Genomic DNA, 16,129 nt, shown 5'->3' with positions numbered 1-16,129 from the left:
AAAGTTTGGGAGTTATGAACCAAGAAAAAGCTGAAGTACGTCCTATCTCGAGATTTAAATTAAGCAAAAATAAAAAGTGCGAAGTTATTTAGACACGCCTTCAAATACTAACAAATCAAATCCAAGTCATATTCTGGTGGGATCTGTAGCCTTTGTCTTTAGCTCTGATTCCATGGCTAATCTAAACATTTGAGTGGATAACATTGTAGATGGTGAGGATATTTCCCTGATACGTACGAGCTAGCTAGGCGCTTCAACAGAGACACTTTTGTTTGATTTGGGGTAAGTACATTAAAATTGTCGTAAATTTCGTACGGTGCTCACATTTGAGTATCATAACTTTTTATCGCTCACTTAAGCATCATAACGAAAGTTATAGGGCTCCTGTTATTTTTACCTTGTTGAATTTGAAAAACATATTGGTCCAGTTGTAGTTGTTTGAGTGAGCAAACATGCTATGCGTGTGTCGCGATCCTCCAGAAGAGGACCTTGAGCAGATCATCGGATTGTTATGCGAGCTCGGATAATCCTCTCACACAAGGTGGCTTTCCTCTTTGCATGGACTTCCCAATTGCCGATCACAACACTGATTCTCAATTTTATTTATTAGTAATAACATAGAGTTGTCCCTAACCTATTTTAAGTTGGTAAGGAACCGCGTAAGACGCAGGAGGTCACCGCTAACCTCTTGTATGTTGATTATAATTTTTTTTTTTAAAAGTACATGTACCCATCAAAATAGGAGTAAAGCAATGTTATCATGAGCAAAGATTTGGGTCACTCGTGCAAAAGTCTTCCCATCAAGCATAGGAATACAAAAGTGTATTTTGCTGTCAACTATTAATGAGTTTTTGAATGAAAATGGAGCTTGGAATTAAGGGCTATTGCAAAGAACCTTTTGAAGGCAAAGTCGAGGAGAAACAGAGCTTGCAAATATACATCTTGTAAATACACTCGCCCAAAATGAAGGAAAATGTTAAGGACATATGACTAACAACTCCAGTATATCTTTGGAAGAGGCTGATTAAGAAAAAGTCACAATTGAAACAAAATGTGCTAAGAGGACGGCAGAAAACATACTCACTATCAACACTAAGTTTGTTTCACGAAAAATCTGACATTTTTAGAAGATGTTTCCTGAAGAATGACAACATTTTTCTGGTGTTTGGCTACAATCTAAAAATGATTTGAAAATTATTTTCTATCATTTAGTTAATAGACATCTTATTCAGGTGTTAGTGGCTTGCACATGGGCAATTGGGAAATTGAGTACAAGCACTAGGGCCTCAATGGACCCCCGACTTGGGCATGGGTAATTGGTTCCCTAGCACAAGCATAGGCATCAAGCTCATGATCGGTCTCACCTGGACCCAAGTGTCGGGGACTAGGCACAAGCTTCGAGGTCTCATGCCCGGCTCTATGGAATCGAGCATGGGTATCAAGGATCCGAGCACTGCATCGGTCCCGGCCCAACCACAATGGACTCGAGCCCGACTCGATAGACATGGGCATGGGTAGTAGGGTCCCAAGCCTTGGTGCCCATGCCCACCCTCGATGAACCCGGCCTCATGGACTTAGGCATCGTCCAAGGCTAGTCTTGATGGACTCAGCAATGGCATTGGGCTCTTTGCCTAACCTCAATGCACTCAATCCCTAGTGCAAGGACACGTCAAAGGGGACCTCAACCTAGCTTCTATAAACCCGAGCCTGGCCTTAATGGACATGGGCACGGCCTCTATAGATATAGGCCTTGGCACTAGCACTAGGGTCATAGGCCCAACCTTGATGGACTTGGTTTTGGGCGCAGGGTCTTGGGCCCTATGTTATGGACCTAAGCCCTGGCCTCAATGGACCCATGTTTGGGCATACTAAAGCATCGGGCACGAGCATTGGGGTCTATTACCTTAGTTCCTCCATGAGGTAGAAAGAAAATTAGAGAATCTGTGAATAGCAACAAAAGTACAATTATTGTTAACCAATGAAAATAATTTGTGGTATACACAAGATATGGATTAAGAAAAACCCGTACTCGATAAAGATAAAAGAATAATATATTATCTATTTTCAAGCACGGGATATTTTCGGTAAAAAAAAAAAATCAATTGTATTCAAAATGTATTTATGGGCTTGACCTTGTGGACTCAAGTTGGGGTGCTAGGGAGCTAAGCAATGGTTTTGGATTCCTAGGCTCACTACCACGGCTGGTGTCTCAAGCTTAACCTCTATGGAACTCGGGCTTGAGAATCGAGGTTTTAGACTTGGTGTCTTCGCACTGAGTTTGGCCTTGATGGACTTTGGTGGACCCAGCCCCGGTTTAGACTTAGGTCCGCGGCCAAGGGCACAAGAACAAGCTTTAGGGTTCCTATTCCTGAACACGGAGTTTCTAATAATGTTTTGGAAAATGATTTAAACATAGACTTTCTATTGAATAGGAAATTTTTTTTTCATTAGCTCATTTTCCTAAATGATTCAAATGTTACAAAATGAGAAAATATATTTCATCAAATAAACAAAGCCTAAATAAGATGACGATGGCTTCCAAATTGATGAGGCAAAGGTTCTAAAATGCTGCTAAAACAAGAACACACCTATTTATTGCATTCCTGACTATTGATAATTTCTAGAGTAAACTTGTTCACCAAACAAATGGCAGAAGAAAATTTTAAAGAGTGGAGAAACCTACGAGAAGCTTATTTTCCTTGGATACGACCTCAATTTGAGGGGCAATATAGGATGAGTATTGTCAAGAGAACGAGGTAAGAGACATGGCTCCATTCCACAAAATTGCAGCTACACCGATTGCACTGCTTCGTTCATTTAACGTTATAAAAGATGCTCCTGATGAAACATTGGTATAAAAATCTGCAATGAAGACGCGGGGTGCAACCTGAGCGTACAAAGACGCGGTCACTGATCTCCTTCAAGATATGGTCAATAATACATCGAACTCCGGCTTCAATTATTAGAATGAGCGGGATGATTTATTGACTCCTACCTGCTACGGCCATGGAGCATGCAATGGAATGCTCTCTTATCCTGCCAAGCAACTGATACAAAAGTATTGTCACCTAGGTATTGGTGTTCAACTTCACTTTCAAGATTAGAGATGAGTGGTTTCGGGTTTCGTCTAGGTTTTACCTGAAACCATTGGAATAGGTTTCCTGTTTTTGAAATCTGGAACCTACCTGCATATTCAGGACCTTGGAAACTACAATGTCATAGGATCCAAGATTTACCCAAGTTCTATTTATACTCTTCATTAAATAATTATAGTGAATCGTCACTTCTAATGATCATCATTTGTTAGAATCCATTGATCACAATTCATATTTAGACACAAAGATTATGAAATATTAACAAAGTAAAACTCCTAGTTATAGTTATAACTCATAATGAAAGCTCACACTCTGGCTTCAGACACATTTATCATTAAATGCCATTGAATGTTGCAAGATAGCTCAAGACATAGAACAAGAAAACACAAAACTTATTTCAAGTTCCAAGCTTCAAATCGGGAACCTAATTGTTGGAATACGTTCCCAATTTTTGCAATCTAAAACCTACCCTACATTTTCTAGAACTTGGAACCAAAACGGCTACATCGAACCTATACTCAAGTTTCCAATTATATTTTGAAACCATACTCACCCCTGTTCATGACTATAGAATTAGGTTTGAGGATTATATTGCTCAGGTTTATAAAGTGATGATTATGTTGCGCACGTGAGGATATTTAAAATTACAGCAATAGTCTATCATGGTCATATGAAGCATTCTCGAGAAGCTTTGTCTCGTAAATAATTCAAGGGGCAACATGGTCTTTTGCTGTTCTCACTCTATGATGTCTAACCCATTTGATCTCGATTTGTTTGGTTTCTTGTGCAATCAATTTTTATCCCAAAACAGCGACACTTTTTGTAGTACAAAGTTAGTTAAGACCGTCTTGTTTCACTTATTTTACAAGGGCCAAGGCCCGTTTATTTGGAGGTCTATAAAATACTATGCACATCTATAAATTAATTAAGTCCAAACTTTTGACTCATGAAGTGACTCTGACCCAAATTATAATTCATATAATTGGTGAGATTTAAACACGTGACGTCCGGTTCTTAAACTAATCATGTTATGAAAGGTTAAAGAGCTAAGTATCTCTATTTAATAGGCCAGTTCAATCCTTTTTCATGGTCATCAGAACTAGAACACTCTCCGACTTTCCTAGCAGTAGAAAAGGGTGCAAATCTGAATATCTAACCAGCAAATTTTACCACCGTACGTATACAGAGAGACAAATCTGCAATAGCAAATGTTTCCTATTCTTTGAAGGCTTAGCTCAATTAACCCCGAAATTTATCATCAATCATGTGATTTTACATTTTCAATTTAAGACAATAAATTTCTGTCTATAAATTACATTTTCAATTTCTAATTTTTGGGTTTTTAATTTTGCACTTTTAAATGTTGGTTGCTCTTTGCTTTTAGTATGGTTAGGCCACACATTAAAATCATAATGGAATCTCACAAGAACAATTGCATGGTCACAAAGTGAACTAATACCTTTAGGATCATAAATGGTAAAATCAAGAGTGAATAGCCACTTAGATAACACATTTTCCAATTAGGCACCAAAATGGGGCTCACAGAACATTAATGTAAGTAAGCCCAGACTTAGAAACTATAGTTGAATAGGAATCAAGACGACACTCTTGGATTTCGTTTAGTTTCTAACCGACCCTAGATGGCTAGTAGCCACTTTTAGAAATACTTAGGTTGTTAAGAACTTAAAATGAAAAACCCAACGCTAAGCGAGGTATAGACTTGAGGGAGTCTATGCTCTTGATCAATGAACCTTATGGATGGTCGTTCAGATGATGTGCTTGAGCCATCTTTTCGATGAACTATTAGAGTTGTTTCTTGAGCAAAATCTCTAAATCTTCCCTAAGACCCTGAAAGAGAAATACTTTGGGAGGGTCGCAATAATTCTATATGAGCTATATTAGTCTAAAATGAGCTTAAAAATATTTGTTATCCATAGCGGCCGGACATGTGCAATCCTTCTTCAACTTAATTAAGTTTTTGTCATTATTTCAATAGAGAAAGACAAGTTGCCTATAATTGGGAGTGTGAATACTAGACAATCCTCAATAGTGACGTGTCAGTGAGAAGGCTACTGGGTTCATAGTGTAAGAAGAGACTATTCATTTTGGGAATTACTTTTTAAAATGAATCTATTAGGAAAAAAAAAAAAAAAAAGAGTTCGAGCGGTGTACATGGAACACTAAACATGTCGAAGCGATCCTGTCGCCAACAATGATTTCGGTCACTCATGCAAAATATATGTATATACGAGTCAAGAATTGACATTATTACTAGATTAATTGCATTTGAGTGTTGATATCTCGTCATCTTATTTAAGATGGTCACTTGTGTTAACGTGTGTCAAAATCTTACCGACTTTATTTAGTAATCAAGTGCAAGATGTGAAACATGAATTTTCTTATGGATACATAAAAAGGCTATATAATATTTTGTTGTAAGGAAGTAGAGAACGCCGCAGAATACATATTTTTAACTTTATGATAATGTACAAGTGTTTATTACATCTAACTATATTCAAGTTCGAAAAGTCCTAAAGCGCAAAATTTTTTAACGATGTTTTATCTGTCGAATCTAGAAGAAAATGTCATAATACAATCACTTTATTTAGGTGTGAGCAATTGCAAGTATGATTCTTTTATGTGTTTTACAATATTTTACAAATACTAGTGTGTTTTCGCCATAGGCAACGGCAAAACATCGTAAAATACTATCTTTTATAATTTATGATATCATGAGACTTTACTAAGTACATAAAAAGACTTAATACTTTTTCAAATGTGTGAGATCGAGTTAGTTTGCTATAATCATATTAAAATGTCATATAACAAAAAAAAAAAAAAAAAAAAAAAAAACTAAACAGAAGAAAAAAGAAGGAGAGTCCGTAGTCCAATAAAAATTCATTCCATAATTTCCAAAACTCCTTCGGTTGACTATTTTTGACATAGCCCTGTGATTTTAACAGCGCCATCGTCTTAGTAAGCTTCGAATTTTTAACCATGCGGGCAACGATATTATGTCAATTGTGACATGCGATAAAAATGGGTCAGCATATGCTCTAAATATGAGGAGGAATACATGTTAAATCCATCTCTAATCAGTTGACTGATTTAAAATCAATTATAGTCTAGATCAATCACATCACCAATAAGCTCAACCTTGATAAGAATTGCATGCACAACTACCAAATCAAGTTCCTGCAGCTCTCTCTCTCTCTACGATGAGCGGCGGCGGCGTCGGCAATGTCTAGAATTGTGACACGATAGCAGGCGTGATGTGTAGCGGACAAAGGAGAAGAGGTGCTCGGAGAAGAATAAGGAAATAGGTATACGAAAAAAAGAACTTAAATAAGGAAATTAAGGAAAAAGAGAGAAAAAAGAAAGAAAGAACATAATCTCCCCTGCAAAAATCTAATTTGTTGATGTGTCATCCTCTTTTTGTGGGAGTAAATTTAAGATACAAATTTGTTGTCTTAAATTGAAATTTTAAATCCGCATGGTTAAAGATAAATTTTGAGGCGAAATGTCTTGATTCCGGATTGGAAACATCTCTTATTGCGGATTTATCTCTCAGTATTCGTACCATGGTATCAAACGGTTAAGATAGTCAATTATCATGGATGGAGATTCCGTCTATTGAGTTCCTATAGTTTTACAATGTTTCAATCATTTAAATAATTATTAGCGCGTATGTGGTTATTTCAATCATTTCAATCACTTGAGATCCACTGAAAAGAACAACTGGCAATTCATGTACTATGCTATTCTTGTCTTTTTTAATGTGATTGACACTTTTTATTTTGCCATTAAATATAAGTGAAAATTTGTCAATCGTATTGGTTTTGAGGTGACTCGTGTTGTGTTGGCTTCGTGTTCGAAATCTCTCAATAATTTCATATAGGGTTCAAGTCATGTTTTTATGCGGTGTCAAGAAATGTCACTAAAAAGATCCTTTTAGACTCATATATTGAGCTTTTACTTTTGGAAACACAATCATTTACTATTCATTTTTCACCTGCGCCGTTATTTTCCTATATGTTTTTTCATTCGAATCCATAGCCTTTGCAGGTATATATCTTCACAAATTGTGCCGGTTTCGTACTTCATATTTTGCTCGAAGGGCAACTCTACTTACTTTGAAATACCAACCAGCTGCAGCTGGATAAAACTAAACTCGTGAAAGACCAAATTGCCCCACCTTGTAAATCTCCAATCTCCCAAACTCCCCCATGAATCCTAAAGCTCTATCACTCAAACAACCTCTCATGTCTCCTCCAGCATACACCTTTCTCCGCCGTTGCCGTCGACCTCTTCCCCTCCTTTCTCTCCTTCTGTCGCCAACGCCACTTAGTTTATATATGGTGGCCATGGACGCAACAAAGAGCGACCATGGCCACAAGATTAGAGAGAGAGAGAGAGGTGTGATATGGATAGGGATCCCAATTTACATCTTAAATTTTTTCTTGTCTAATGAGTAAGTAACACCTCAAGAATTGAATATTGATTAGGTGAGAAAAAGATTCGACTGCGACGTGTTTTGGGCAATTCCCATTACATCTGATCCAATTCTTGGTTTCTAAAACCTGAAATCAATAATAATCAATCCAATTGCTAATTTCCGGTGTAGACGGAATCATTTGTACCACCTAGAGTAGACCAATATACATATAATTTTATTATAAAACTGAAAACCCTAATTATTAATTGTCCATTCTTCAATCTCATTCACCCCTAAAACCCTACTTGTCTAGTCTTCACTCTCAATCATGCTTGTCGCTCAGATTGTCACTCTCAATCATGCTTGTCACTGACACCTCTAGCTTACTCTCACACGTTAGTCATGCCTCTCTCCTCGATGCGTTCCTCTCACTTGAGTCACTTCCCTTTACTAGATGCCTCCCTTAGTCCCTCTCATCTAAGTTGCGTCCTCTCACGGTCTCATCTCGAGTCCCGACACTCTTCTCCGTCTCTTGCTCTGGTTTTGGCCGTTCGTGACCGTAACGGAATCTCATCAATGTAAATAATCAATGCTCTACTTTTGGTCATTCTTCATACAAAGTGTAGGCTAAGACTTACCGTGAATCTGCATCTAATATATGTGATTTTCGTAACTCTGAGTTTCACACTCTCACTTAGATCTAGCCTTTGGAGGACCAAGACACCCTCTACATGTCCGCTTGTTTGTGTGGCTTGATTACTTTACTTTGAGTCTGTTGTCTTTCCTCCCATGCCACCAGTTCATAGACCCACATGGGAACCGAACCGGTTGGTCGATCCGATTCAATCTAGTTCCAAAATTAGGTGGGGCTGATTCCCGATTTCATAAACTAGGAACCGGCCCACCTTGGAACCGATTATCCCTAGTATTCATGGTTGAAATTTCTTCAAGTCTTTTTATTTGCGTTGTTCACCTTTTCTTCCTATTTCTCTTCCCTCTCCCTTCTTATTCCGACAACCTCGAATAATGCATACCTGACAATAGCAGACCCTATTGTGCCATCGCCAGCCCGCCACAACCATTGCAAGTCCTCGTCCACACTCCTCTAGTTGCCGGAGCTATCATCTTTGGTTGACCTTGGCTGTGACCGCTATATGTGTCTATGTCTATGTGTATGGAGCCGGGTACCTCTAATACGGAGGTCACAAACCGCGAGCTCAGACTTGTGATTTCCCACCTCGTTTGTCCACAAATTTATGACCTCCAAGGCAGGCAACATCTAAGTAAGTGGCCCGCAGATAGCGAAGTAGCCGATAAGTGACGCAAAGGACGAGGATTGGATAGGAGGGCAATGCACAAAAAGCCATTTCAGATAGGGAGATGAAAAGTCTTCTGTTCTCCCCCTCTCCCTTTCCTTTCCTCTTTGGCTCATCTTCTTCAACCTTTAGCCATAGGAAATGATTTGAGCTAGTCTCACCCTCCCTTAACTCTCTTGTTGATTTTGTTCTAGATTTAAAGTTTGAGCTCTACCAATCTAATTTTACATTTAAAAGCTATCTTCAAATTATTATTATTATTATTATTATTATTATTATTTTTTTGGAACTCGATATCCCTGTGCTCTATTCAAGTATAGGTCCTCTAGCTTCAATGGTCATCTCGCCAAACTAGATGGTTTGCTCTCCTTCAATTTCTTTGTCATAAATGTTAATTCTTCTCATGTGTCCTTTTTTGAGAGATGAACACAATTTTCTTTAGATCTCCAAAAAAAAAAAAAAAAAAAAAAAGAAGGAAGCTGACTTTTTTGTAGGTATGTGATTTTCCACCAAAGGCAAGGGCAGTTTGGTAAATTGATTATTCCGGGTTAATCTGAATCATGAATTGATGTTTTGATACACCATTCATTTTAAGAAAGTAAATTTAAAGTGTCAATTCATTCACAAAATTTTAGAGGGTCTCACTCCTTTATTTATTATATATACCCACTCAAAACATCAAATTAATGAACTTCCACCCACTATCATACGATCGTGTGCCATTACATCAACCCTTAAACAATCGAAAGAGATAAGGCTCGACTAGTGACATGAGAGTTCTCACAGTAGTACAGTTTGGACTATGATGAAACTTTCTATCCAGTGATAAAGATTACAACCGTACCTGTCTTGCTAGTGCTTACAACAAGCATGTCCTATGGACATCGTAGAAAGGATAGAATATGACCCTAATCATTCTTCTCGGATCGCTCTAGTACGATGGATTGAGGGGGTCAGCCTCAGGAAATTGAACACGATAGAGGAGTTCACTCTAAGGTATTTAATAAGTTGATTAACATTGTCCACAAGAACCATCCTTCTTAAAAAAAAGAAACAGATGTAACAAATACTATAGACCAAGTCCATTTTCATTTTCCTGGTCTACATTATAGTAAGATACGATGACTTCGCAGATCACATATTCGTGCAACCTCTCCACCTCCAACTAGGAAGTGAATGCCAGAATATCCGGATCTTGTTTAAGAAGAATCATCTCATCTCCAGTTGTGGTTGTCCATGCATCAATTCCTTTGCCCTCTTCATCGTCGATAAGAAAGACCGATCTGAGATTCAATGATATGTTGCTGACTAGAACCGGCCTTCCCCACCCGAAGTCGATCTCATATAGCCCGAAACGGCACCAGCTACTAAAAGGAATCGTAAAGACTTCGCTTGAGGACGCGACTTTGACAAATTCGGCTATAGAATTCCCCACCGTCGAGCAGAACTCCTGCTTGTTTACTATTGTTGCATATTTCGTTTTAGCGTCCGATATCATATTGTGGATTATATTCACCATCTCATTGAACTCCGGATTCCTTTTGCTGGCCGCGGGTTGATCGGAGCGCCCAGAAATCATGCTGAAGAAATTGCCACAAGAATTTGCGGGTATCTTTAGTTTGACTTTATCGCGCAAGTTAAACGTCATATAAACTGCGATAGGCCTTTCTTCGCCCTGTCCACATCGATCAATCTTGACGAGAGCCTTACTTATTAGTGCCGAAACAACCTCCACCCTCGAAGGCTGGAAGTTGTTGCCCATTGAATCCTTTGCATCATCCCTTGCTAGGGCTCAGCTTCGATACAGCATCACCGCTGAACCTGAACCTAGACACCGTGAATTCTTGCTGCCAATAATCCGTGGCGGAGGCCAATTCGCAACGGCCGACACTTTCATTGGGAATAGAGACGACAACTCGAAATTTGGACAGACTGTAACATCGACGTTACCTCGGCAAGCGGTGGCCCACGAATTAACGAATATGGCCATGGTGTGCACGTCGCTGATCCTGTGTGTAGAGCGCAAGCCAATTGCTATTCCGCCGCACTCGAACGTATTCACTTGAATCGCCACTAGTGGATTGCCTACTAGGTTGTGGAATAGATTGAATGACAGTCTTTAGGAGAACTTCTTTCCCTCCCTTAGAAATGAGTTTCTCCTTCCACCCTTCTAATTTGGATTGAACTCTGCTCAATAGCCAAGAAAACATGTCTCTTTTAGATCTGCCCCAATCAGTAGGGATCCCTAGATACTTCCCACATCGCTGTAAAACTGGTACCCTTAATTCACTTGCTAAATTCTCCTGAAGAAAGATAGGACAAGAAGGGCTGAAGAAAACTCCAGATTTATTGCGATTAATAGTTTGTCCTGATGCTAAGCAGTACTGATTTAAGATATTAGAGAGGTTAAGACACTCGAGTAAGGTACCGTCAAGAAAAAACACAGCATCATCAGCGAAGAAAAGATGTGATAAAGTGGGGCACCTGGGATTGAGCTGAATACCTTTTAGAGAGCCCATAGCTATAGCATTGCGGATTAGGAGGGATAAAAGGTTGGCTATAAGGATAAACAGGTAGGGGGACAAGGGATCTCCCTGTCTTAGTCCACGAGTTGGGTGAAAGCTCGGTAGATACGCTCCATTCAGTTTAACATAAAGGGATGGAGTTGAAATGCACTGCATGATTAGATGGACCCAGTGGGAATGAAAGCCTAAGCGAAGTAGGTAATCACGAAGGAAGTCCCATTCAAGTCGGTCATAAGCTTTCTGCATGTCCAACTTGAGAATTGCTTTGAAATGACTCCGCCTTTTCCTTGTCTTAAGTTGATGTATAACTTCCTGTACAAGTAGAACATTGTCTTGAATCTGTCTACCAGCAACAAATGCACTTTGTTCCTCAGTTATCAGTGTAGGCAGCAGGGGTTTTAAACGATTAGCCAGCACTTTAGAGAATATTTTGTAGACATAATTGCATAAGCTAATAGGGCGATTGATCCAAGCTTTCTGGGTTAGGGGTTTTGGGAATTAGTGTGATAGCAGTTCTGTTTAAAGAAAGAGGTAATAATCCAGAAGTAAAGAATTGCTGAACTGCCCTGTGAATGTCTAGTTTAAGAGTTTCCCAATGTGACTGATAAAATAATCCATTTAAACCATCAGGGCCTGGTGCCTTTGAAGCACCTAATTGAAATGTAGCAACCTGAACTTCGTCAAGAGATGGATGCATAAGGAGAGTTGCATTCATGTCTGCATTGACCATCTGTGGACACTGTTCTAATATTTGATCATAAGGTCGAGGTCCTGAGGTTGTGTAGAGCTGGGAGAAATAATTAGTAGTCATATCTTTAATTTGTCCAGGATCCCTGACCCATTGCTGATGTGCATCCCGCAATATATTAATTTGATTACGCTGTCTTCGTTGAAGAGTAGTAGCATGAAAAAACTTGGTATTGCGGTCTCCCCATTGTAACCAATTAATTCTAGATCGCTGCGCCCAATATTGCTCTTCCCTCTACCATACTTGCTGAAGTTCTGTTTTTATTTGTTGTTGCCTAGACTGATTCAATACAGTAGGTTGCTGGTTGGTTAAAATTTCTAATTGATGTTCTAATTCCATGGCCTGGTGCCTATTGTGGGAGAAATTCTGGCGACTCCAAGTGGACAAGGCTGAGGTGACTGCGCGAAGCTTGACCGGCAGAGGAGAGTTCCTTCGCAAGACAGAATGCCAAGAGGATTGAACAACTGATGGACAAGCCGGATCCTGATTCCAGAATGCTTCATAGGTAAAGTGTCTCTTCCGACGACTCAAACAGGGTTTAGTATCTAAAACAAGTGGGCTATGATCTGAGCCGACTGCAGGGAGAGCTATCACTTGGGCATTCGAGTATGTGAGACGCCATTCCGCAGTACAGACAGCTCGATCTAAGCGTTCCTTCACCAAAGCTGCCCCTGCTCTGTTATTAGACCACGTGAAAGCACAACCATGAGAAGGTAAATCCATTAAACTGCAATCATTGAGAACTTCCCGAAAAGAGGACAGTCTATAAGAGTCCGCAGGCCTAGAACCGATCTTCTCCCATCGGTGAAGAATTTCATTAAAGTCGCCAAGGCACACCCAAGGTAAGATGTTGTTGCGACTAAGATGACACAAAGTCTGCCAAAAAATCTGACGATCACGAAAAACTGCAGGAGCATGGATACAAGTAATCCGCATAGATCTGGCATCGGAGCTATCCAGACAAGTAAAATCCAAAAGGTGCGGATTGGAGGAGAAGTCAGACAGCAATACTCCAGCATTCCAAAAAAGAGCTAAGCCTCCTGCAGAGCCAACAGGACTAAACAGTCTGTGGTGCAAAAAACTGAGGGACCTTTTCAGGCGAAGGAGGACGTCATCACCATTTTTCGTCTCCATAAAAAAAAGCAGGTCAGGCTTCTCTCTAACCAAAAGGGCTTTTAAAGATAGGACTGCTCAGGGATTGCCCAAACCCCGACAGTTCAACTTAAAATTTTCATCGCCGATTTGGTGATCGTTTAGGCCAGCCACTGCAGCCCGCAAATCCTCTTCAGAAGCCTCGAGTATTGGAGTATCCAACAAGAGAGAGTCATCATAAACTCCCTGAGGCCCTCCTGGTAAGTCGTAGGGAGTATAACGCCTTGGTTTCTTAGCAGGGCCTATTTTAGTAGGCGGTCGAGTAGTTTTGCCTTTTGTAATGTGAGGTTCCGATTTCGGCCATTGCACGCCTTTCGCCTGCTGGAATTAAAGCCGGGTCGATTATGTTGCACCAAGGAGTGATGTCGACAAGATCGGGTCCGGGTCCGAGTTGTGATTGGAGTAGAGTTTTGAGGGGTAGTATTTGGTGCAGGTGGAAGAAGAAGAGGGAGAGGGCAATTAGCCGTGGGCGGAGTTTCAGGTACGGTTTCCTCGCCCTCCGCCTCCGAAAGTGAGTGTCCATAGTAACACTGCCAATATGGGCTGTACTGATGAGCTTCAGCTTTTAACCAGGGACCATAAGGGGTTTTGAGAGCATCAGCAATCATGTCCTCTTCGAAAGGGACGGAGGGGCAAGAGTCAGTATAATGACCCAACCGTCCACAAGAATAATAGTAATGAGGTAACCTCTCATACCGAAAATCTAACCACAGAGTTTGATTTCTCAATTTAATCAGTCGACCTACTTTCAATGGTTCAGATAAATCCAGCTCCACTCGAGCGCGGCCTGTTTTCAGGGTGGAGCCTATAGCAAAGTCAGACTTAACTTGCAAAACAGAGCCTATCGTACTGACAGCCTTTCGGATCAAATCTTCAGTGCAACATTCTAAGGGAAGCCCAATAACCTGAACCCAGAAAGCACAGGTAGAGAAGTCATAACAGTGAAGAGGGGTGTTGGCTACCCATGGTTTAAAGTTTATAAGATGTCCGGAGAATTGCCAAGGTCCTGTATCGAGAATTCGCTGTTTTTCAGCGTGAGATTTAAATTTGGCTAAATAAATGCCTGCTTCGCGCTGTAGGATTTCCACTTGGTCCGACCTCCATGCCCGCTTCAAGACCGACTGGAAAGCTGGGAAATTAAAGGTAGGGTTTGACAGAATTTTACCGATTAACAGGAGTTTGCATTCCTCGACTGCGCCAGGTACGGGTTCAATTTCCCATTCTTCAATTGCTTTTTCTGTGCATAATCGGCCCAATTTGTGACAAAGCGCAGCTACCCGAGTTGCATCGGGATCATCTTCGGTTGCCATTGAGAAAAGAAGTGAGCGTCTTAACTGACGATTGTCGGAACTTGAAGGAAATGCGACATGCAGAAGTAGAAACCAAGAAGACCGAAGTTGAGAAGAACAGAAACCCACAGAGCAATCATTTACAAGGTATAAGAGGATGGAGAATTGCCGTTTGCATGGTGACGATTAGAGCTGAATGTGGAAGAAAGGGTTTAAGGAAGAAACTCCATCCAGCAGATTGAGAGGAGCTCGACAAAAACTGAAGTAACAAGGTGCAAAAGTGAGGGGATGAGTGAAGGTTAACTGTTTAGACGCATTAAGGTGAAGAAGATAAGGAGATGACGAAGAATTGCCATTTGCATGGTACCGATGAGTGCTGAAGGTTGAAAAAAAGGATGAAGAAAGAAAAAACTCTATCCAGAGATAGAGAGGAACTCGACAAGACGAGAATGCCTCGCTGGGTCCTTTCCATTGAAGGCCTTGGTTGTTCTATAAATAAGGAGAACGCTAACACTGTTAAGGGGGTCGGCACTTCTATTATAAAAGGTATTTTGAGAAATTTACACGTGAGAGAGAGAAAAGAGAAGGAACTCTCTTGCCGAACCGAGGAGACCCCATGTTGTACGAGGCCCTTTGCCGCAGCGTCACACCCGAGCCGCCTGAGTTACCGTCACTACACTGTCTTTGCTGCGTTGCCCCTTGCGGTGACGACGGACTCACTACTGTGACCTCTTTGCCTTTCCAACGAGCTGCTGATCTGGTGCCAACCTCCTACCGTTGTGACCAAGCCTCAACGAGCCCAGCTCAACCGAGACGTTGATGGAGCTACCGCCTTCCTCGCGCTCAACTGGCTGCTTGATTCGGCGTTGACCCCGGGGACCGTAATTTCTCCTTGCAGCAATCACTTGTGCAGTCCTCGCATCCCCAACGATCCATGATCTGCTGTTTTTGCTATACCACGAACCAAAAAAAAAAAAAAGCACATCCTAGACGCTGAACCACTACAGCCTAGTTCGTAGTCGGCGAGACTCCCGCAAGTTCCATCTTAGCTCAGCGATGCCCCAAGTGTTTTCTTCCGACTCACCACAATCACTAACTAGGCTTTAGCGCTTAGTTACGTATTCATTCTTTTTATGTGTTTTGTCGAAGTCCAAAGAGGCCAACATCTCCCGACCAGCATGCATACCACGTCATATACCGTGGCCACCACTTGCAAGCCCGGAGTCCATAGTCAAAAAGAGTTGCTAGAATTTTAATGAAATAAGTCTAAGTGGTGAATTGGTCTTCTCACGGTATTGTCCATAAGCGAAAATACAAAAGAAAAAAATTGTCAAAGCTTCCTCTCTGCGGAGTCACTCGACGTCTTTGACTTTAGACGAGTGGTCCACCGTGGATCCATCTTGGGCATCCTCAGCTGCGGTCACTCGCCCCCACCGTGTCGCTCTGCACGCCTTTGCTCATACCATCAAGCATTGCAAACCACCATCGGTCACCATTTGTGATCCATTGCCCGACGCTCGAATTTGGAAAGTTATTATCACAATTAGGTAATACTCCTTACTCGGTTCC

General features: G+C 40.8%; 1 protein-coding gene across 1 annotated transcript; it reads right to left on the bottom strand.

The window, feature by feature from the left end:
• Positions 1 to 10,011: 10,011 nt before the first annotated feature.
• Positions 10,012 to 10,608, bottom strand: LOC120296047 (pelargonidin 3-O-(6-caffeoylglucoside) 5-O-(6-O-malonylglucoside) 4'''-malonyltransferase-like). Its single transcript, XM_039317691.1, has one exon. It carries the CDS (start codon positions 10,606 to 10,608, stop codon positions 10,012 to 10,014), a length of 597 nt encoding a protein of 198 aa, XP_039173625.1.
• Between the last annotated feature and the right edge of the window lie 5,521 nt (positions 10,609 to 16,129).

Source organism: Eucalyptus grandis, chromosome 7 (genome assembly GCF_016545825.1).
Source record: "Eucalyptus grandis isolate ANBG69807.140 chromosome 7, ASM1654582v1, whole genome shotgun sequence".
NCBI classification, from domain to species: Eukaryota; Viridiplantae; Streptophyta; class Magnoliopsida; order Myrtales; family Myrtaceae; genus Eucalyptus; species Eucalyptus grandis.
The sequence above is the reverse complement of the archived record's forward strand: the minus strand, read 5'-3'. Positions and strand labels throughout refer to the sequence as shown.